The 24,356-nt window shown below is 39.9% G+C and overlaps 1 protein-coding gene across 1 annotated transcript in view; it reads right to left on the bottom strand.

Moving 5' to 3' along the window:
• The window catches only part of FIG4 (FIG4 phosphoinositide 5-phosphatase), a 122,087-nt gene that overhangs the window by 48,503 nt on the left and 49,228 nt on the right, over positions 1-24,356 (bottom strand). Inside the window, exons 13-16 of the mRNA XM_059401193.1 lie at positions 23,918-23,963; positions 23,089-23,237; positions 21,524-21,690; positions 6,497-6,635 (exon numbers count right to left, since the gene is read on the bottom strand). Coding sequence (XP_059257176.1) covers positions 6,497-6,635; positions 21,524-21,690; positions 23,089-23,237; positions 23,918-23,963 — 501 coding nt within the window. The remainder of the gene's footprint in view (positions 1-6,496; positions 6,636-21,523; positions 21,691-23,088; positions 23,238-23,917; positions 23,964-24,356) is intronic.

Genomic DNA, 24,356 nt, shown 5'->3' with positions numbered 1-24,356 from the left:
TTGACCCAAGTGCTATCAGCAACACTGTCTTGCCATCTAAGAACTAGATTACTTTTTCCACTCTGCTCTATGGATAGGGGTCTGTGTGTATAGTTAATTACAACAGTTAAGCAAAATCATTAAGTGAATGGATAGTCCTAAAGAACAAGGTCCCTTAGAAAATAGTGGAGGCCCTGTTAATCTTTAACAGTAAATATTCGCTACTTCATTACAGAGGCCAGTCAGAGGAAGGTAGGGAATTTCAATCACCTGGATTTCTGCCAGAAGACGCATCTGCTCTGAGCCAACATCTGAAATGTCGAATTTAATTCTAAATCAAATTCTGATATATTGGATTTTTAGGGGAAAAACCCTATATCAAAGTTCATGAGTGCTAGGAAGGGGAATGATGTGAAATAGTATATCAAAATGTATTAAAAATATAGATTTTCGGGGCACCTGGGTGGCTCAGTCAGTTAAGTGGCTGCCTTTGGTTCAGGTCATGATCCCAGGGCCTGGGATCAAGCCCCATGTCAGGCTCCCTGCTCAATGGACAGCCTGCTTCTCCCTCTCCCTCTGCCTGCCACTCTGCCTACTTGTGCTCTCTCTACCTCTGTCAAATAAATAAATAAAATCTTAAAAAAAAAAAAAAGATTTTCAAAAGGTTCAGAAGTAAAAAAAAAAGGGCCTCTGACCAAAAATGCTAAAAGGATAATTTTAAATAAATGAAAAGTTTTCTAAAAATAAAACGCTGACATTACAATCTTGGATAATCCCAATTATGAAGATGTGGGGGTATTTAAATGAAATGGGCAACAGAGAGAAGTCTCCTAGAGATGGCAAGCAGAATATATAACTGAGGATGATTGAAAAAAGGAACATGAAGCCTAATTAACTGTGAGAGGGAAAGTGAGATGGTAACAGGAAAAGTTCTTCAAGCTTTGCTTGAGACTGAAGTTATGCTTTACAACAGTCCTTCTTGAAATTCAGTGCACGCACAAACACTTGGGAGATCCTGTAAAAGGACAGGTTCTGATTCAGTAGGGCCTGAGATTCTGTGTTGATGAGAAGGTCCTGGGTGACACCAGAAAGGTCAGTCCTCACATTGCTTTTTGCATAGCAAGGCTTTAGAGCATGAAAAGAACAGAAAAGGATTATGCCAGCTGCTTGTGGATAATTCATTCAATCTTTCAACATTTACGGAGCACAACTGTGTGTCTGACACAGAGAATAGTGTTAGAAATGCTGTGTTGAAAATAATGACAGAAAAAGCAGAGCTACTTAATCCCAGCACTCTTTCGATCTTCAACAGTCATGAGAAGTTTCATGCTGGAAAGATAAAAACAAGAGAACAGAGAAGCATGTACAGCCCAAGAGATGAAAGGAGACAGCAGAGCATCTCTAAAAGAATTCAAGTGTCTTGGTACCACTGGGGCTTAATCATCTTTCCAAAAAGAGTTAAGAATGGAACTTACACTAAAAATGGGCAAATGCAGTCTCGATGCTTGAAAGTGAGAGGGTAATAGATTCCGGAACTATACACCAATGAGTGTGATGTCAATTCTAGCAAGATAACAGAATCAAGTATTAAGTAGAGATATGTTGTGAGTAACCTAAAAAGATGACCAGTGACTTCCATGAATCCACTTCCAAAAGATACCAGTCTAATCTCATTTGCTTTTCTAATAGGAGAATCAGACCATCAGATCAGAAGAATGAAAAGGCATGGCTTAATTGTTTAAGGGGTATGTGTGTGTGTGCGTGTGTGTGTGTGTGTATACACAAGCATGTGTACATGGGTGTAAATTCTATTTTGTAATCACTTAATCTTGGCAGAGGAGGAAAATAAAAAAAGTATCGGCTAACACATAAGGAATTTCCTAAAGAATGTTCTTCACCATTAGCTTCCCTCAGATAAAGAAGTAAACATAATAAAGAATGTGTTTAAGCTCAGAATGTATCAGGTGGAGAAAAAGAATTAAGAGCATCTGTTAGTGACTTGAAACAGGCCACAGATTTTTTTTTTTTCTGAATGTTACTAAACTGTATCTCCCTACGCAGGTTAAAGCAATGTAACCATACTTTTTTTTTTTTTTTTAAAGTCCAGCTCTACGGGGTGGGTCTCAGAAGCAAAAGCCCCTGAGAAACCCCTGCCCTAGGGAAGATGAACTGAGACCAACGGAAGATGAGAGCATCTGAGAGGGCTCAGCCCAAGGCAGGGGCGAGATCTTGGTTACCATTACCCCTGAGTACGTTTACTCAGAGGAAGAGACCGGAAGCAGTAGAGAAACCTGCTTTGGAACCAGGGATCAGATGACTGAGACTGCAAGTTCGTGCTACTTCTTCCTTTGCAAACAACACCTCATAAGTCAGCTGCTCTCTCTTCTTTGGTTGCTGTTATGAAGAGTGCTCAATTCCACTGGCTCACTCACAAAGGAAGGTTAGGGAGACTTCAAAAAAAAGACTCTTTATTTCCCCTAACGAACATGGGAACCCTCTGAACTAGCACAAGGACTTTAGCAAAGCTATCAATATTTGTGAATGAGATAGAGAAATGGGGGCAGGAGGACAGTATAGTTAAATGATGACCGTAGAGTCAGTTACAGCCATTTTAATAATTCCAACCCAAAATTATGAAACAATGTTAAGGTGGAAGGAGTCGTCTGGTGGTGTCCCAGAGGGCTCTGCCATCTACCTTATTCTAGTTAATATTTTTCATCAAGGATTTGTATCAGGATCAAGAAGACCAGCTGATTATATCTAAAGAAACTGCAAATTCATTAGTAATGTTAATAAAAAAGTAATACAATTAAACCTTTTCTCTTGGAAGCAAGCAAAGCATATATGACCATGACCAAGAATGCTCGAATGAGCATACAAGAATGGTATAGATAAGGCCTGGTAGCAGGTCATGTTAAAAACACTTAGGAGTTCTAATGGACAGGAAGCTCAGAGAGTCAACATTATGATGGCATTGCTAAAAACAGCTAGTGCAATCTTATAGTTAATGATAAACGCAGAGTAACCAGGATAAGAGGAGTAATGGCTCCAGTGGGTTCCACGATATTTGGCACAAATCAGATCAAACTGTGACCATTACTGAACCCAAGTCTGGGCACCAGAGTTGAAAAAGAACACTGCTGTGGACTGGGATCCGTAAGAGAAGAGCATTCTGAACCCCGAAGAGACTTGAAATCACAGTTCGTGAGGAATAGCTGGGGAGAGTGGGGCTGTTTATCCTAAAGAAGAGATTCTGAGAAGGTGTGAACTCGTCTTCAAATAGTTAAAAGACCATAAAGTGGATAGGGAAATCGTGTTCTTAAGGTCTCAGTGGATCGAACTGAGATTAGTAGGTAAAGGTACAGAGCAGCAGATCTCAGGTGATGTGGGGAAGAACTGTATAAGTGGACTGTCTGAAAAGAACCTCCTCAACCAGACACCGCCCAGGGGATAAATCAGGACTGGTTGCGCACAGGCCGGATGACCTCTCCTGGGGAGACGCAGAGGAAACTCATATATCAGACAGTGAACAGGGCCAGGAAACCATCCAACTCTGGGTTAATTAATTAATTAGCGCTTAATATGTAAAAACATCTCAGTGACCTGATAAACACTGAGTCAATAAATAGCATCTTGGATGATGTATGACACATTAACCTAAATCAGGACAAAACTTCATCTAGCAGTTCTGGGCAGACAGATAAATGTGGGATTCTGAGTAATGGAAGTAGTTACTTCAAGAGGTCCTGGTTTGGATGAATTCTAGTCAGAGCAAAAATTATTCCCCCTTCCCTTATCATTCAATAAAAATATACCAGAGTTGGGGCATCTGGGTGGCTCAGTGGGTTAAAGCCTCAGCCTTCAGCTCGGGTCATGATCTCAGGGTCTGGGGATCGAGCCCCGCATTGGGCTCTCTGCTCAGCGGGCAGCCTGCTTCCTCCTCTCTCTCTGCCTGCCTCTCTGCCTACTTGTGATCTCTGTCAAATAAATAAATAAAATCTTAAAATATATATATACATATATATATATATACACATACCAGAGTAAACACTGGTACACACAATATAAAATATGGTATGGTCACCCAGTTTGGAAACACAAGCAAATACATATAAAGTGGGTATTGATATCATATCATAATAAGTGATAAAATAATATTATCTAAGTTTCCAGATTTTATGGTCATCCTGGATGATTTTTAAATAAATTTTACAACTAGGGAATAGATTCTCCTTAAAGAATAATCACAGTACTGACATCTGTTGGGTTTGCTGTGTAGTAAGCATTTATATTATTCCATCTGATGCTCAGAAAAATGTACAAGTTAGATGATATTATTATCTCTATTTTACTGATAATGGCCACTGAGACTGAGACCAGTTATGTAACTTGCCCACAGTCACTCAGGTTTAAACTGGAGGCCATCTGTCCAGAACCTGGCCACTTTAGGACTGTGTGGATTCTGTGTCAGACCCAGTACTAAGTAATTCCCACACAGTTTCTCACCTAATCCTCAAAATGACCCTGTGAGGTGTACATAGTCCTCTCCATGTTACAGATGAGGAGAAGGGTTTCTGGAGTTCGGCAGGTCAGAGGTCACACATTGGCAGAAATTCTAACTCTGCCCCACCCAACCGTGATGTCTAAGCTCTCACCCAGTTAACTTCCTCTGGCTAAAATATTCATTTTATCTAAGAATTATAATATTAGCTGTCACCAAAATAACCAGTTTCGTGGGTGACATCGGAAAGTCCAAAATAAAAATGTGTCTTACAGTATTTTTAAGTACTGTTTATAACCAATATGTACTCTTGATAGCATAAACTGACTTTTTGGAATTGTGATATTCTGGGAGAAAAAACCAGGAGACCAAACCAACTGAGAGAGCCATATTATCTACTTTGATAAAACTTTATTTTCAAAAAAAATTTGATTCTTGCTGAGTCATCTAATGAGCTGAATTATCTCAGTCAAGACACATTCTCTCTGCAATCTCAGTTTCCTTTTTTTTTTTTTTTAAGAAAATGGAGCTATAACAGCAGCTTCTTTTGATGCAACAAATAAGCTCTGACCACCTCCTGTCTTAGTGATCAGTTATGTAACTCAAGGTACGCAAGTGGTTTAATGTACACTTGCAATACACGAGTTCGTTTCTGCAGGAGTAAATTGAGTTTTGGTTCTTCCCAACCTGTGTGTTAACAGCTTTAATACTGGAAGGTAATATTTAATTTTGGAAAATCACCCACATTTACCCATTGTCAATTGCATCACTAGAGTTAAATATGGGTATTTACACTCATCTCTCACCCAATAAACATAATTAGTTCTACTTTTTTATCAGCAAAAATTCAGAGGCAATCATTTAATGCAAAAACCAGCAGTGCTTCATTAACAGGGAAAGTAAACTCAAATAGTAAGTTGGTTATTCCAACAACATGCACTTAGAAGAACAAATCTGAGAACAGAAACTGACCCATCCCTATATATTCTAGCACTCCTGAAGTAACACAGAATTTGATAACAGCTGTAACATCAGCACTTGCTAATTGTACAGTTGCCTGTGGTCTGTCCACACAATGAAGCCCAGACTAGCACTGACCCCCATAGTGTTTGGGAAGCACTGTTGCATAAAATAAGGGCCATAGTAAACTGATGCTGTGAGAGAAAAGCATTATGAGAGAACTTGACCTTGTAGGCCTCTAAGAAGAATGCACCAGTCTCCAGCCTCCTGTGTGTGAAAATTTTGCTTGTGTGGCCAAACTCACTACATTAGTACATGATGCCTCAGTTAAAAACACTAATGAGTCTTCTCACTAAACCCTCACAATGACTCTGAAGTGTGTCTACCATTCACATCTGCAGGTAAGAAAAATGAGGTGGGGAGAGGTTAAAATAACTAATCCAAGGTCACTCAGGTACAGAATCAACCTGACCCAGAGGCTAGACTACAGGTAAAAACTTTATTTCTTTTGAGAATATTAATATCAATTCCACTGTCATCAAAAAAACCTAAAATAGCTATTGACTCTAGAAAGGCCTGGGTAAAGGAGATGTTGGGGATGGTGTCTGCCACCCGGGTCACTGTTCTAGTTCCCCATCTTCACCGGTGTCACCAAGAGCAGGTTATGCTTCCGGAAAGAAACACCATTAGCATTCCAAAGTGATGCTGCTTGGACCCCTCACTTGAAAGACCAAAGACTGACTCCTTAAATATGAGGGTTCTTTTCAGTTCCAAATTTGTAGGAAGCACTCAGAAATAATGTTGATGGTTTGTCTTAGTGATTAGCTTTTCTTCAATGATGAAGTTCTGAAATTTTCTATCTTACAAAAAATGAAAGCCACCAATTGTTAATGACAATTTCCCAGATCTAGTATCAGGACACCAACAACACGGAGTTCCTCACAGCAAACGTGTAGTAAGACTACTTTAGCCTATGTGATTATGACTCAAAAATGAAAATATTTCATACTCAAAGTAACATCAAATCTGAGTTTATACAGTAGACTAGAAGAATACCTTCTTCTTGTTGGTAAAAGTCTCATGGTATTTTTATGATGCAAATAAAAATCTGTTGGGAGTTCCCAGAGATGAGGTTTCCCTTCAGTGGGATGAAAAACCCCCAGGAAGAGATTAATGGAATCTTGTCTATCAGCATCTAAAAAGCAAAAATAGGCATTTTAAGAAATCACTACTGACATATACAACTCAGGAGAATGTTTTCTCAGGAGGAGAAGGGTACAACTGTGATTTCATAAAACATACCTTTGAAAATAATAGTATTTATACTTCAGAAGTCACACACATCTAAAATCTAAAATAGTCACAAAATCTAAAACAGTCACCAAGATTTTGAGCAGAATTAAGATCTTGCTTCCAGTTGTTTCCTTTTAGCTCCATTCCTTTCATAATACAGAGGACAGTGAACACATATTGCTTCTTGAATTTTGAGAGACTCTTAAAAATCAAGAACTGCCATAATACCATAGTGATTTTATTTTTAGGTAAGAACACATTTTCACCATTCTTCAGTCTTCCAGAAACAAATACATCTTTACTTTGTTATAAAGACAAGAAGACAGTGTCAGAAACAAATAAGCAAAATGATCCCACAGCTACCCCTATTCTGTTGCACAACCTTGAACAAGTTGCTCTCCATAGCTTCCACTTCTAATCCTTGAAAAGACAGTCTCCATTTCTTTAGCAGAGACAGTGTTTATAACAGTTTCTGTCCCCTCAGCAGTGGGCCTGGCCCATTCCCTTCTGGGTTTGATAATGAAGGCAGAGTGGGCACATGGGTAACAGCCTCATTCTAACTATTCAACCACTCCAAAATTACTAACCACATATGCACATATATTGTACTTCCTTCCTTTTATAATTATATTTTGGTAAAAATGATGATGAGCACTAAAGGGTCTCATGAAGCACCCTTCCCATTCTGCACCGTCTCCCCTCGCCCCACCTCCCGCCAGAATCCTTCATTGTTTCCCCTCATTTCCTGCCTCCCATTCTTGTCTCAGAGCCCTGTGTATTCAAGTTTAGGGCAGACATGCACGATTAAAATAATACCCTCTTTCTGAAAATGAGCACAGAACTAAAAAGCACAGTAGAAATGACTGCTTTCGAAACAAGATAACATTACCATAAAATCAATCTTCTTCCAACAGCTATAGTGAACACAGCTATCTCTAAAATTAGCAACATTGTTCTCATTGAACTATTTGGTCATCTCAGCAAAAGCAATAAATGAAATACGGCACATCAAACATGTATTAGTGTTATTACTTTTTGACAGGAAGTGTTCCATTAAAGCAGCATTTACCTTTCAGGCCAAAAGTAATGTATAAAAGGGATGTGTTTATAACCTGAGCAAATTTGGGGCCTTTCTGCCACTTTTGAGAGAAAACAAGTATTAAATGATGCAGACATTACCTCCCCAATTTGTACCCTCTTTACATGATGCAAAAGTAAACATACCACTTTTTTCCCTAAGATTTGATTGATTGATTGATTGATTTAGAGCAGTGGGGAGGGGCAGGGAGCAAGGGAGAGACTCTCAAGCTGATTCCACACAGAGCCTGGAGCCCAGTGCAGGGCTTGATCTCAGGATCCCGAGATCATGACCTGAGCTGAAACACAAAGAGTCAGATGCTTAACCAACTGAGCCACCCAGGGGCCCACATATTGCTTTTATAGCAATTACATTCTTTATGCTTCCTGTATAGTCTTAATGGCACTTAATAATTCATGCTATGCAGGACCTCAAGACATCTTACTACTATCTAGAGAAGCTTTCCATCTTCAGCCATGTTTTCAAGGAGCCTTTCCTCCTTTAAACCTCATAGCTGCTTCCTTTAACTTTTAACAAGTATGATAAAATGTGAGCGGTGAGAAACATAACCCAATGAAGGCTACTGCTTCAAAGGATCATAATGAAGACTTGCTGAATGTGCTGCTGTTTCTATAAATATGTATCTGTGATGGATATGGTCACTAACCAAGGATTCTAAGACCAGTTTAATGAGCCTGGGGTTCTTTTCCAGGCTAGTCTTGACTGCAAGTAAGACAACCACCCTCGGGAAGACAGTAGAACTTTGGATATGGACACGAGCTTAACACAGGTGGGTTCTCTGCAGTTGTGGATAATAAGAGGGCAATGACTGCCTATTTTTTGTACTCAATCACACTTTAAAGGAAAAGAGAGTAATGGACCAGTCACACTTCACTCAAATAGCTAAACACTAACCACTTTTATTATGTATGTATTAAATAGATCAGGCTTGAATCGAACAATTCTTTTTTTTAATAACAATTCTTTTTATTTTTAATTAGCAAAAAAAAATTTTAGAACTAGAATATTTATTATTCTAATGTTAAATTAAGTATGTGATGAAGTGGGCTCTGAAATCAATAATGGAAAGAAATGTTACTCAATAAATACCCATTAAATGTGAGAAAGGCAAAGATCAACACCCTAACAGAAAAAGAGAAATGAGCCATTTTTGAAAGAAATAGAAACAGATAAACCTACCAAAATTCAACCTTACTAGTTATCAAACAAATGCAAATTAAAACAGAATACCACTTTTTACTTGCTTAGGCTGGCGAATACTTATCAAAATGGGCACTTCTATAACTCTGCCTAGGGAATATTAACTGCTGTACAGTATCCTTTCTCTAAGGCAATTTGGCAACCCAGGGGTTCCCTGCTTTCTGAAAGTCTGCATTACGCCACTTTGCTTGGAAAAGACCTACATCAGTACCTCTCATGTTAATGGAAAGAAATCTGAAGAGGTTTTTAACTTTTATGAAAATAGCTGTTACTTTGCTAACGCAAGTTTTCCCTAAAAGCAAAGTAGTGTAACTCAAACTTCTGGAAAGTGAGGGGGATACTCCCCACTTTATGTCATTTCAACTTACCAAAGTTTTCATGGGGTATACACACACACACACACACACACACACACAAATACATACATATTTATATATAGATAGATACAGATACAGATATGTTCAGAGCTTTAAATATATATACATATGTATTTATGTATAGATAGATATAGTATAGATATTTTCAGGGCTTTAAATATACATATATTTATATTTATTATAAACACACACACACACACACACACGCACACATACTTAAAGCCCTGAAAATATTTATACTCTCTGACCTAATAAATATGCTTCTAGAATTTCCATAAGATAATATCAAAGATATGCCAAAAAAGAGTATATGTTTAAAGATGTTTAAGAGGAAGCAAAATGCAAAATAATAACTAAATAAATTATGATTTGTTTCTGTGTTTCTAAAGGATAGACTGCCATAAAGCAACTAAAATCATGTTGTAGAACAGGGGCCCACGTGTGGGGGCCGAGAGCTGAAGCAGAAGTACTGCGGCTGTTCACACAGAGGTGACCCTTTCTGGCACCAGCATGGCAGCAGGCAGGATGAAAAACAGCAGAGGCATTTAGGGTATATTTTGGGGCAGAGACAATGAGATTTGTCGAGAGATGTGACTGGGACAGTGGAGATAAGTAAGGAAAATAAAGAAATCAGGGATGATTCCAAGGTTTCTGAACTGAGCAACAGGTGCTGAGGTGGAAAAGGCAAGTGGAAAAACAGGTTTGAGTCAGAGTAAGGGACTTCTGCCTCAGAAATGATCGATTGAGGGATGCCTGGGTGACTCAGTGGGTTAAAGCCTCTGCCTTCGGCTCAGGTCATAATCTCAGGGTCCTGGGATCGAGCCCTGCATTGGGCTCTCTGCTCCGCAAGCAGCCTGCTTCCCCTGCTCTCTCTGCCTGCCTCTCTGCTTACTTATCATCTCATCAAATAAAGAAATAAAATCTTAAAAAAAAAAAAGAAATGATCAGCTTGAGACTCTTATTAGATACCCGTGGTATTAAGAAATTTGGGCCCCAAGGGACGCCTAGGTGGCTCAGTTGGTTAAGCAACTGCCTTCCGCTCAGGTCACCATCACTGGGTCCTGGGATTTAGTCCTGCATTGGGCTCCTTGCTCAGCAGGGAGACTGCTTCTCCCTCGCCTGACGCTCCCCCTGCTTGTACTCTGCTCACTCTCTCTGACAAATAAACAAAATGTTAAAAAGAAAGAAAGAGAAAAGAAATTTGGGCCCCAAGATCTTTCTTCCCTAGCTTCATACCCACAAATATTTCATATCACGCAGCAAAAGGGACTTTGCAGATATAAGTGAGGTTACTAACTACTCACTCCAAGACTGGGCAATTATCCTGTATTATTTTGGGGGGGCCTACTGTAATCACATGGATCTTTCAAAGGCAGAAGAGGAAAGTAGAAAGGAAGGCAGAGATAGTAGAAGCACAAAAAGGATTCAATGTGCCACTGCCAGCTCTGAAGATGGAGTGGGCCAGAAGTCAAGGAAGGCAAGCGGCCTTCGGAAACTGAGAATGAACCCCAGGCAACAGCCAGCAAGGCCACAGGGACTTCAGTCATGGGATTCTACCACTGACCTCAAACCTCAACAAGCCTGGAAGCTTCCAGGTAAGAGCCCAGGTTGGCCAACACCAACTTAATTTTGGCTTCTTTTGACTTCATTTGACTTAACTGCTTTCATTTTTACCAGCCTTGTGAGACCTTAAGCAGAGAACACAGCTGAGGAATGCTGTGCCTAGACTTCTGACCCACAGAAACTATGACATAATAAATGGGTGTTGTTTTAAGGCACTAATTTTGCTGTAATTGATTAAGAACCTGTAGAAAAGTAACATAATATTCAAGAAGAGATGCTAGCTAGGTGGGCTTTTGGAAAAATGAGTCCAGAGCTCTGTAGAGAAGTCAAGGTTAGAGACACAAAGGTGAGCATCAAATGCACAGTATTTACGAGCTGGATGAGATGCCCCTAAGGTAAAAGTATAGAGAGAAAAGAAAAGGGGGTTTAGAAATGGGGCAGGAGATGTCACCAGGGAGACTGAGTGAGAGATCACAGAGGTGAGTTTCAAGAAACAAGGAGTGGGTCACCCGTGATTAAAAACTGCTGAAAGGCTGAGAAAGATAAAGAGAGGGGGTGCCTGGGTGGCTCAGCGGGTTAAAGCCTCTGCCTTCGGCTCAGGTCATGATCCCAGGGTCCTGGGATCGAGCCCCACATTGGACTCTCTGCTCGGCAGGCAGCCTGCTTCCTTCTCTCTCTGCCTGCCTCTCTGCCTACTTGTGATCTCTGTCTGTCAAATAAATAAATAAAATCTTTAAAAAAAAAAAAAAGATAAAGACAGAGAGATGACCTTGGATTTGGCAATAGGGAGAGGGCTGGTGATTCTAACAAGCACAGGTTCAGCAGCAATGGCAGGGCAGATGCCGTGAGGCAGGTGGAGAGAAAAGGACAGGAGAGGAAACACGCACGCAGATCACTCAAGAGGTTTTGCTTAGGAAACCAAGGAAATAGGACTGTAGCTGGACGGGGCATGGGACTGGGTATGTTAAGGAAAGATCCGATTGATAATACTAAGGAGGGCTTTCATGCATCATGGGAATGAGGCAGAGGAGCGGGGACTGAAGATGTGCAGCCATGAGAGTCTACTTATAGGCAAGCATGAAGTGATGGGACTCAAAGCATGGCAGGGGGCTGGCCTAAGATGGGCCAGGGCTGCCACGTTACTGAATTGCTCTATGAGTTCTAGTAGTTTGGGGGTAGAGTCTTTGGGTTTTCCATGTAAAGTATCATGTCATCTGTGAAGAGAGAGAGTTTGACTTCTTCAATGCCAATTTGAATACGTTTTTTTTCTCTTTGTTTTCTGATTGCTGTTGCTAGGACTTCTAATACTATGTTGAACAAGAGTGGTGAGAGTGGACATCCTTGTCATGTTCCTGATCTCAAAGGGAAGGCTGTCAGCTTTTCCCCACTGAGGATGATATTCGCTGTGGGTTTTTCGTAGATAGATTTTATGAAGTTGAGGAATGTTCCCTCTATCCCTATACTTTGAAACGTTTTAATCAGGAATAGATGCTGTATCTTGTCAAATACTTTTTCTGGATCAACTGAGAGGACCATGTTGTTCTTCTCTCTTCTCTTACTGATTTGTTCTATCAAAATCAATGTACAGAAGTCAGTTGCTTTCTTATACACTAACAATGAAAATACAGAAAGGGAAATTAGAGAAATAATTCCATATAGCATCAAGAACCATAAGATACTGGGAATAAACCTAACCAAAGAGGTAAATGATCTGTACTCGAAGAACTATAGAACACTCATGAAAGAAACTGAAGACACCAAAAGATGGAAGACCATTCCATGCTCATGGATTAGAAGAATAAATATTGTTAAAATGTCTATACTGCCTAGAGCAATCTATACTTCCAATGCCATTCTGATCAAAATTCCACTGACATTTTTCAAAGAGCTAGAGCAAACAATCCTAAAATTTGTATGGAACCAGAAGAGACTATGAATTGCCAAGGAAATGTTGAAAAAGCAAAACAAAAGCGGGGGCATCACGTTGCCTGATTTCAAGCTTTACTACAAAGCTGTGATCACCAGACAGCATGGTACTGGCACAAAAACAGACACATAGACCAGTGGAACAGAGTAGAGAGCTCAGATATGGACCCTCAACATTATGGCCAAATAATCTTCGACAAAGCAGGAAAAAATACACAGTGGAAAAAAGACCATTTCTTCAATAAATGGTGCCAGGAAAATTGGACAGCTATGTGTAGAAGAATGAGACTCAACCATTCTCTTACACCATACACAATGATAAACTCAAAATGGATAAAAGACCTCAACATGAGGAAGGAATCTATCAAAATCATAGAGAACATAGGCAGTAGCCTCTTCGACGTCAGCCACAGCAACTTCTTTCAATATATGTCTCCAAAGGCAAAGGAAACAAGAACAAAAAGCGAAAATGAACTTTTAGGACTTCATCAAGATCAAAAGCTTCTGCACAGCAAAGGAAACAGTCAACCCACGGAATGGGAGAAGATATTCGCAAATGACACTTCAGACAAAGGGCTGATATCCAGGATCTATAAAGAACTCCTCAAACTCAACACACACAAAACAAATAATCACATTAAAAAAATGGGCAGAAGACATGAACAGACACTTCTCCAAAGAAGACACACAAATGGCTAACAGATGTATGAAAAAAAGGTTCACCATCATTAGCATCAGAGAGATTCAAATCAAAACCACACCGAGATACCACCTTATACCAGTTAGAATGATCAAAATGAATAAGTCAGTAAACAAGTGTTGGAGAGGATGTGGAGAAAGGGGAACCCTCTTACACTGTTGGTGGGAATGCAAGTTGGTGCAGCCACTTTGAAAAACAGTGAGGAAGTTCCTTAAGAAATTAAAAATAGAGCTTCCCTATGACCCTACAATTGCATTACTGGGTATTTACTCTAAAGATACAGATGGAGTGAAAAGAAGGTACCCCAATGTTCATAGCAGCAATGGCCACAGTTCATCTGTACCCCAATGTTCATAGCAGCAATGGCCACAGTCACCAAACTGTGGAAAGAACCAAGATGCCTTCAACAGACAAATAGATAAAGACGATATGGTCCATATATACTATGGAGTATTATGCCTCCATCAGAAAGGATGAATACGCATCTTTTATATCAACATGGACAGGACTAGAGGAGATTATGCTGAGTGAAATAAGTCAAGCAGAGAGAGTCAATTATCATATGGTTTCACTTACTTGTGGAGCATAAGGAATAACATGGAGGACATGGGGAGATGGAGAGGAGAAGTGAGTTGGGGGAAATCTGAAGGGGAGATGAAGCATGAGAGACTGTGAACTCTGAGAAACAAACTGAAGGTTTGGGAGAGGAGGGTGTTGGGTGAGCCCGGTGGTGGGTATTAAGGAGGGCATATATTGCATGGAGCACTGGATGTGGTGCATAAACAATGAATTCTGGAACACTGAAGCGAAATTTCAAAAAAAAAGATGGGACAGGGCTACTCCAATCACTGTAATACAATACAGAAATTAGAGGTGCAGATAAGGACAGGCTCCGCTGTCCTTAAGGATGTTGAAGAGGGAGTTCACCTCAATGACATGCAACTTCACAGTGGAGAGTGGGGTGCTGTAGATTTTAGTAGAAGACATGAAATGGTATGAAACGGTCCTTTTGGAAAGTGGTCATTTCCAAATGGTCATTCCGCTAGAAGGAATATACCAGAGAAACGTAGTAGGACTGGCAGGTTGTTTTAATGTCCTTTGGATACCTGTAGTCAGTTTAAAATGGAGCATAATTAGCTACAGCATTTTCTCTTGCCATGTTTAACTGCTTTGGTTGCAGGACCGGTGAACAGTTATTAATGTTATTTAAAAAGTTATTAAAACAAAACATTTTGCCAAGTGTCTCCTCCCTGCTAGAGCCAAACACAGCTTATCCACCTTAAACCTGTTAGAAGGATGACCTTAGTAGGCTGCCTCACTAGTCTTGATAAACTAAAATGTTCTTCTCCCTTGTACGCCTCTGCTCCAGTGGTGAGCAGAAAGTGAGTAAAACTGTTCTACAACCTTAAGGCACGACCACAAAGCTGAGGGATGCCTCCTCCGCATGTTTCCCATGTGTGGTGAGCTTTGCAGTCCTTACGTTGTGAATGTCTCTTTTTTTTTTTTTTTGAAATCTCTGTTTGAGAAGGATATGATTCCCCTCCATGCATGCGTGCACACACACACACACACACACACACCCTACAATTTTAAGCTGCACATGTGTGTATGTATGTATACATGTATGCATGAACAGAGCAGATCTATTATTAACTGCTAAAGGTATCCTGTATCTTTTTTTCTTCATATAACAGGACTGAAGTTCAATAAGCTTCAGCAAGAAAATTCAGCTAACCAAAATGCAAAAAAAAAAAAAAAGGTTAGAAGCAGCTTAACAAGTTCCTTCAGACAGACCGTTATAATAATAAAACTCTCCCTAACATCTGACGGGAGTTCCTAGGTATCTCTTCTTGGCATCCTCCAACTACCAACGTAACCAGCTGTGTTAGAAACCAATGGTACTTCTTAAAGACAACCTCAAAGCACGCTAAGATGAGAAGCCTCAAGAACAGTTTTTTTAAAAGAGCCTGAAAGAGAGTGCAGTGGGTTGCCTATATGGCATCAGTCGGTCTATACAAACCAATGATGAAATTCCCAAGGCAGCAAAGTAAAATGAAACAAAAGGGACTACATCAAACTAAAAAGCTTTTGCACAGTGAACAAGACCCTCAACAAATGAAAGACAATCTACTGAATGGGAGAATATATCTGCAAATGATATATCCATTAAGGGGGTAATATCCTCACTATATTAAGAACTCACACAACTCAGTACCAAAAAAATAACTGATTGAAAAGTGGGCAGAAGACCTGAAGAGATACTTCTCCAAGGAAGGCATCCAGATAGCTGACAGACATATGGAAAGATAGTCAACATCACTCATCATCAGGAAAATGCAAATCAAAACCACAATGAGATATCACCTCACATCTGTCAGAATGGCTACTATCAAAAAGACAAGAAATAACAAGTGCTGGTGAGGAATCAGAGAAAAGGGAACCCTAGTACACTGTTGGTGGGAATGCAAAATGGTGCAGCCACTATGGAAAAGAATGTGGAGAATCCTCAAGAAATTAAAACTAGAACTACCACATGATCTGGCAATTCTAGCTATTTATCCAAAGAAAACAAAAACACTAATTCAGAAAGATGTACCCTTACGTTCATTGTAGCATTATTTACAATCACCAAGATATGGATGCAACCTAAGTGTTGCACTTTTAAAAAAAGTGATACACATGCAATGGAATATTACTCAGCCTTAAAAAAGAATGAAATCTGGATAGACCTAGAGGGATTACGCTAGGTGAACTAAGTCAGATAGAGAAAATAATTTCACTTATATGTGGAATCTAAAAAATGATACAAATTAACAAAAAAAAAACCAGAAACAGATTCACAGATACAGAGAACAATCTGGTAGTTGCCAAGAGGAGAAGGGGAATTGGGCAAATTAGGGGAAGGGGATTAAAAGATACAAACTTTCAATTATAAATAATACATAGGGTTGCAATGTATAGCATAGAAAATATAAATAATATTGTAACAACTCTGTATGGGTGACAGTAACTAGATTTACCATGATTACTTCATGATTACGTGAAACTAATATAAACTTCATGATTACGTGAAACTAATATAATATTATATATCAACTACACTTCAATGACTAAAAACCCCTATGAGGGGTCCTGGATCAAAAACTCAAGGATCAAAAGGTCCCAAGGATCAAAAACTTTTTTGATCTTTGTTGATATATAAAGTGGTACTCTATCATAATTTTATTTTTCTTATTATGAGTGAAGTTGAGCTTTCTTTCATATGTTTAGAATCCATATGCATTGCTTTCCCTGTGAAGTGTACATGTCATTTGCTCATTTTTTCTCCACAACTTCTGGTCCCTTTATATTGGCTTATTATATCTAAAGGAAATACTGGCTCTTTACATCTAAAGGAAATTAGCATTTTATGGTAGGTTTCAAATTTCTCCTTAGCTTGTCTTTTGACTTAATTTGCTGTTTGTCCATCTACATTACATTTTTTGGGTAATGAAAGGGAAAAAATTTCCAACAACCTAATGTCAAGTGTCTACCTGCCTGCCCCAGAGGAATCACATGAGATTAAATTTTGTAAAGTTATCTTGAGTGTTTTAAAGAAAATGGCTCTAGAAATATATTAACATTATATGATAGCCATTGTAATTTTAAAATAAGCTGTATGCCTCAAGGATACCATGCTTCTCAAAATAAAGTCTGTTTTAGCCACACTATTTATAAAATAATTGCTTTCAGAGTGGTTCCTCTTTCAGTGGTACAGTTTTGCTTTACACTTCCATTATGTGCATGTTACACTTTTTCTTGACCATCTTCTATCTTTTAATAGTCCTCCCTGCTTTTTAAATCACATACATCTCTACATTCGTTCTCTCTGTCCCCCAGTATTATTTAAATAAACTTCAATAATGATTCCCATTACACGGACAATGATGTCAGAGGGCAAAAGAGTGGATGTTTCCTTTCCATTGGGGCAGTTTTCCACCTTTCCCGTGATAACCCATCCCCTGAGAGATATGTACTTGTGGACACACAACTTATACAAGTGTTATAGGTTGAACCGTGCCCCCCAAAAAAGATACGTTGAAGCCTTGGGACGCCTGAGTGCTTCAGTCGTTAAGTATCTATCTTCACCTCAGGTCATGATCTCCGGGTCCTGGGATCGAGTCCCACATCAGGCTCCCTGCTCAGTGGGAAGCCTGTTTCTCCCCCTCCCACTCCCCCTGCTTATGTTCCCTCTCTATCTCTCTTCTCTGTCAAATAAATAAATTTAAAAATCTTAAAAAAAAAAAAAAAAGATACGTTGAAGACTTAAGCCCTGGGACCTGTGAATGTGACCTTATCTGGAAGTTGAGTCTTTGCAGATTCAATCCACTTAAGATGCAGTGGGAACTGGAGTAGGGCAGCCCATAATCTGATATGACTCATGTCCTTACAGGAAGAGTGAGACTCACAGGGAAAATGCCATGTAGACACAGACACAAGGGGAAAATGTCAGGCAAAGTCAGAGGTAGAAATGACAGTGCTGTGGCAAGCCACAGATCACCAGAAGTCATCAGAAACTATGAAGTAAGGATCCTCCCCTAGAACCTTCACAGGGAGCACGGCCCTGCTCATTCCCTGATTTCAGACTTTGAGCCTCCAGAACTGTGGGACAAGAAACTGCTGCCGCTTCAAGCCACTTAGCTTGTGGGATTTTGTTAACAGAAGCCCTAGGAAGCTAGCACCACAAAGAGGAGCCAGTGAGCACACCTTCTGGGAGATAACCCTATTCTAATCAATGCTCTAATTGGTAAAAACAAGTGAAACCCATTGTAATTTTGTGTTTCATGACTGATAATAACCAATTACTTCTAACTCACATTGTGGCCAATTTGAATACATCAGTACATATTAATGTCCTCACTGGTAATGAGAGCATTAGGGATAACAAAAGATGATGGAAATGCTTTAATATTTTTCCTTTAGAAATCTAGAATCGAAACTTATGCCACTGGCCAGATTCTCTAAGTTCGATTTCCCTCTCAGTTTTTGCTTGGATTACTCTACTTTGATTTTTAAGTTTTAAACCCAGTTCAAGGAGCAGGCATAAAGAGGAATATCTAAATTCTCATTAAGGTCCGCAGTGGACTCTGTGGTTTATGTTATACACTGAGCTTACCCAGAGTACCATAATGGGCTCCAAGAATGCAAAAGAAATGATCTGAGCCGTCTCGGGGCATCACTGATAAGCTACATGTTACTAGGCTGGCATCCTTAGTCCTGTCAATTTTGTAATTCAGGGAAAAGGGGGAATTGGGGAGGACACAGGTAATAAATTAACTCATGTGTTTATTAATACATCCCACAAATATTTAGTGTGCCATGAGCAAAGCACTGGGGACACTTCAGTGAACGAGCTGCCCATGGGGCTCTCTGGCCTCATGGCAGGAACTAATGGCATCGTGAATGATTTCCCGGCAACTGTGCTAAGTGCTATGAAGGAAAAACACAGAATGCCATTAGAACAAACCCTGGAGGACCTTCTTTGAGCAAGTCAAAGTACAGTGAGCTCTTGAGCCCAGCTAGGCATCAGGAGAAGATGGCAGTCATGTGTTCCAATGGGTGAAACAGCATATGATTAAGCAGCCTAATTTATTCAGGGAATATGAGAGCGTCAGTTCATCTGGAGAGGAACAATGGAGAACAGCATGGGGTAAATGACATGCAGGACCTACAGATTACCTTGTACTTCCCTCCCATGCCCACCAGGCTACCCACCAGCTTCTGGTTCCTCCAAAGTGTGTGAAAAGGGAAGGTCTTACTCGGTGCGATGCGCCCCAGGGCGAACCCTATGATCCCCACCCTTCTGGTGCTCGTACTGTAGTGTGATACTCTCTGCTATACAGTGAACTGTCTCCCCCAAAAGATACGTTGTAGTCCTAAACCCAAATACCTGTGAATGTATAATCTTATTGGAAAATAGGGTCTCTGCTGATGTAATCAAGTTCAAATGTCACACTAAATTAGGATGGGACCTAATGCAATAGGACTCGTGTCCTCATGAGACCAGGGAAATCTGACACTGACACAGACACAAGAAGGAAGGTGGCCATGTAACCACGGAGGCAGTGACAGAGGTGCCACAGTTACAAACCAAAGGACACCAGGGATTGCTGGAAAACTACCAGAAGAAAGGAAAGAGCAAGTCTGGATTCTCTCCTATCAGTTTCAGAAGGTGCCTGGCCTCACCAACAACTTGATTTTAGACTTTCAGCCTCCAGTATAGTGAGATAATAAATTTGGGCTGCTTTGAGCCACCCAGTTTGTGCTATTTGGTTACAGTGGCCCTAGCAAACTGATACTGATTTCCCTTGCAGGGGGTGGGAGATATGATGTGCTTCTAACCAATGGGATACGGCAAAGGGATGGGCCATCGCCCCCACAATTGTAAGACTCTCTTGCTGGAAAACTCATTCTAGAAACTCACTTTCCCTTGTAGGCTGTGAAGAAGCAAGTTACTAAGAGTCCCAAAGTCACAAAAAAACTATGAGGAACTGAATTCCACCAGCAAACGCGCAAGCAGGGAGCAAATCCTTCCCTAGTCCGACCTCCAGATGAGACCACAGCCTGCCTGACATCTTGACTGCAGCTCTGTGAGACTCTACGCAGAAAATCCAGCTAAGTTGTGCCTGGACTTCCCCCCACAGACATCGTGGGATAATAAACACATGTTGTCTTAGGCCGTTCTTAATCATTTGTTATGCAGCATGGAAAACTGATATGCTTACATTGTAACACAGCAAACAGACTTTGAATTCTCTCTGGGAATTGGAAATGTTGAAAGCTGACTCTGTGGGTGCTTTCAGGCATGCTTCAGAAGTTCCCGTCACCAGAGACTCTCTTGTAGTTCCCTTGGTGTGGACCAAGCAACTTTTCCTACCAGTTTTTCACAACTCCTTCCTTAGGAATCCAGGGATCACCTCCGGGTTCTTGCTGCTGGGTCCCTCCAGCCAGGACTGAGGTCAGTCCCATGCTACCACCCTCCCTCATGAAGCCTACGTCTGGTCGCCAGGAAACCACTCAAAGATCCTTTGACCCAATCATATTTAGGAGGGCAGGCCCTTCCCAACATGGCAGCCCTCTCCTCAGTCCATAGCTGTACTTCAGCTCTGCTACACAGCAATCCAAAGTTAACAGTTCTATGCCGTCCCTCCAGCAGAAGAATATAAGGATTTGGTCTGTGATATCTATTATGTTGGAAATTCCATCAGAATGGAGGCAGCAGAAGTACCATTTTAACAACTTGTTACTTTTGAGTATTCACAAGTCATAAAACAAAGAAAGATATAATTTAGTGTTAATGCTACTATTAATTTCTAGCTGACATTTAAAAAATTAGCTTGTCAAGATTATGAATCCTATTTTTAAAATAATGATTAAATACCCTCAAACAGATTTATCTATGTATTGCAAGGTGACAAAAACCAAGGAATCAAAGTATTTTGCATTACTGGGCTCCTGGGTGGCTCAGTCAGTGGAGTGGCTGCCTTCAGCTCAGGTCATGATCCCAGGATCCTGGGATCAAGTCCTGCACTAAGTTCTCTGCTCAGCAGGGAGTCTGCTTCTCTCTCTCCCTCTGCCCTCCCACCCACCCGCATGTGTTCTCTCTTGTTCTATCTCAAATAAATAAATAAAATAGACATTTTAAAAAAAATCTTCTGCACTACTTAAAAGCTCCTATTATGGGTGGAAAAATGCAACACTGCACTATTTAAAATATAAAATTTATTCATTCATTTATTGAATAAATGTTTATTTAGAACATTCTAAGTGAGATTCTATTTTAAACTTTGGTTTTACTTAGCTAGATTGCTCAAAAAAGGTGTGTATATAAGAAGAAAAGTGCATATCAGGTAAAGTTTTAGAATGGCTTATTATTGCAGAATTACCTGAAAAAGCATTGCTGTAATATCTAGACAGGGTCTGCATGATGTCTTTTGAATGCTGGGTCCACGGTGCTATCTTTCTGTAGGTTTTTACACGATGAACAAGTTGAGAACCACCATACTGAAGGGAAAGGGTGTCCCCATGATCTTCATAGAGTTCCTCAAATAACCTATATCAAAGAAAAATAAACATTACAAAATTTTACCAGAAGTATTACACACATGGTTCAGTTAGCCACATATGAATTCCTAATAGCCTTTCAAGCAGACTCTTGATGATAAATCCATATGTAAAATATATGCTACAGTGATGGTCTAGTAAGTAAAAAAATCGTTCTAGAAAACACTAAAATGGAGGTTGGAGAAACAAAAACACAAGGCGTCAAAGCCAGACCAAGGTGATTCTAACCAGACTAAAGGACCCCTAACTTTCTTCAGGCTGCCAAATCAATTTACCTCCCACAACAGAATTTGATGAGCTCTTGCCACCGACAGATAAACCATACTCTTTCCTCAGAACACGTTTGAAACCTGTATTTCTCCAAGTGCCTGTTGAGATTTTCAGTGCTGTGATATCTGTGAATCTGGCCACTTGGAAGTTGCTCATTTTCCTAACAGAGCCTTTATGACTACCTCAGATGACCAATAACAAGCGCCATTGTATTTTCAAGAAAGAGCACTTCACACAGTGGCATAGATCCAATGGACAGTGAAGAAATGTAATCCTTCATGAAGAATCAATCTTTCATGTACCTTATATTTTTAATTCAAAATGCATGAAGGCACATGACTTCTTCTTTCTAATGCAATCTAAATTTGTTGTTGTTGTTGTTGTTTTAAGATTTTATTTATTTGAGAGAGAGTGTGCAAGAGTGCGCATGAGCCAGGACAGGAGTGGGGGAGGAAAAAAGGGGGAGAGCAAAGGGGGGAAGAGAATCTTAAGACAATTCCGCGCACGGAGCCCACCATGGGGCTCGACTTGATCTCATAACCCTGAGATCATGACCTGAGCCAAAACCAAGAGTCAATGCTCAACTGAGCCACCTGGGCACCCCTGCATTTGTTTGGTAAAAACCCACCCGTTTTGTATTTATCTAAAGCACTCTGGATTTATATAAAGAACATAGTATTTATTCATAATTAACACACACAAAAAAAATAAAAACCATGGCAACAACACACAGGTCTTTAATAAAATATTACAAAATTATTTTGAAAAATGTCTTCCAGCAACATAATTTTTGAGAAGTTAAAAGAAGAAACAAATTCATAGAAGTCCTTATTATTAATCAGTTTTACTCTCTGTGATTACCAGCATTCAGAAGGTGGAAAATAAGATTTACGTAACTGCAGGGCGCCTGAGTGGCTCAGTCATTAAGTGTCTATCTTCGGCTCAGGTCATGATCCCAGCATCCTGGGATGGAGTCCCATATCGGGCTGCCCAATTGGTGGGAAGCCTGCTTCTTCCTCTCCCACTTCCCCTGCTTGTGTTCCCTCTCTTGCTGTGTCTCTCTATGTCAAATAAATACATAAAATCTTAAAAAAAAAAAAAAAAGAAAAAGATTTACCTAACTGCGTCTGTATCAAACTGCAGATTCGGCTTGTCGATCAGTCCCAAAGAGTACAGCTGGTACGCCAGAGCGCATTTTCCCACCATAAACTGTGCTGTGTTGGTGCGGTCTAAACAGTCCACACAGTTGGTTCGAAGAACGCCAGTCTAAACAGAAATACCGTTAAGACTGTCAACTGTTATTCAGGGGCCAAAACTGCTACTATCCCACTTTAGATGTCCTTCCTTAAAAAACAGAAGAAAAGCTGTAGGCAGGGTATTATTCCTGAACAAACAATGAAGAACATTATAGAAAAGTCACATTTGCTGCTCACTTAAAATTGCTGCACTGGCATCATTACACCTACTAGTCTGTATCTGAATTTTCTTCCTGAGTTTAAAATAAAACAGTGAATGTTTCCCACATGGACCAATTACGAAAATACATGCTTTTATTTGGATACATCTCCTTTATTGTAAAAACCAAATATTCAGTGGTTGAGGCCGTATCTTTCTTAGAGCATAATTATTATATGTACATATATTGGGATCGTTTCTGGCTTGTTTTCCAAAGTGATTCTAATTTATTCTTTTCCCATTTCTGTTTATGTTTTAATTTCCAATAATAAAATCTATCTTATATAGAAAAAATCTACAGGCCATTATTATTTTAGCTGCGTATCACTTGTAAGAGTTAAATACTGGCAGTTAGGCTTTTAAAAATCATTTCCAAACAGTTAATAATTTTTCATTAAATAAGAAGTATCTCTCTCTCATGGCTGCTTTCAGAAAACATCATACACTGCAAATACAGATTCTTTGTATTATTAATAGAGTAGCATCTATACCTGCAGGCGACCAGCGCGAATCACACATCCTCCTAGTTCATTCCACCTGTGTTTAAAAATAGATGTTTAAGAAAAAATTTAATAGTATAATCTATATTCATTTTTGGTTCCAGCTCTTTATAAGGAATCAAAGGAACAGGGCTGAATACGCCAAAATAATCAACTGATTCTGCTTCTTTCATTCTTTCTGGTAAGTGAATATGCAAAGAACTCAGAAGGAAGGCTCTCCATGCTTTCTTTCCTAACAGAGGCCCAGGAAAGAAGCATCTTCTCTTGCCCCAGGGTCCCACACCCAGGCATTTGTCTCCCATGGTCAACCAAAATCCCTCTTGCTTTATTTTAAGCCCATTTCCTGTCTGGTTTCTACAGACATTAATAGTAATCACAGGGCACTGAGCTTTATCCTTCTCCCCTCAACAGTCAGACTCTCTCCCTCCTC

The sequence above is a fragment of the Mustela nigripes genome, chromosome 5 (assembly GCF_022355385.1).
Source record: "Mustela nigripes isolate SB6536 chromosome 5, MUSNIG.SB6536, whole genome shotgun sequence".
Lineage (NCBI taxonomy): Eukaryota > Metazoa > Chordata > Mammalia > Carnivora > Mustelidae > Mustela > Mustela nigripes.
The sequence above is the reverse complement of the archived record's forward strand: the minus strand, read 5'-3'. Positions and strand labels throughout refer to the sequence as shown.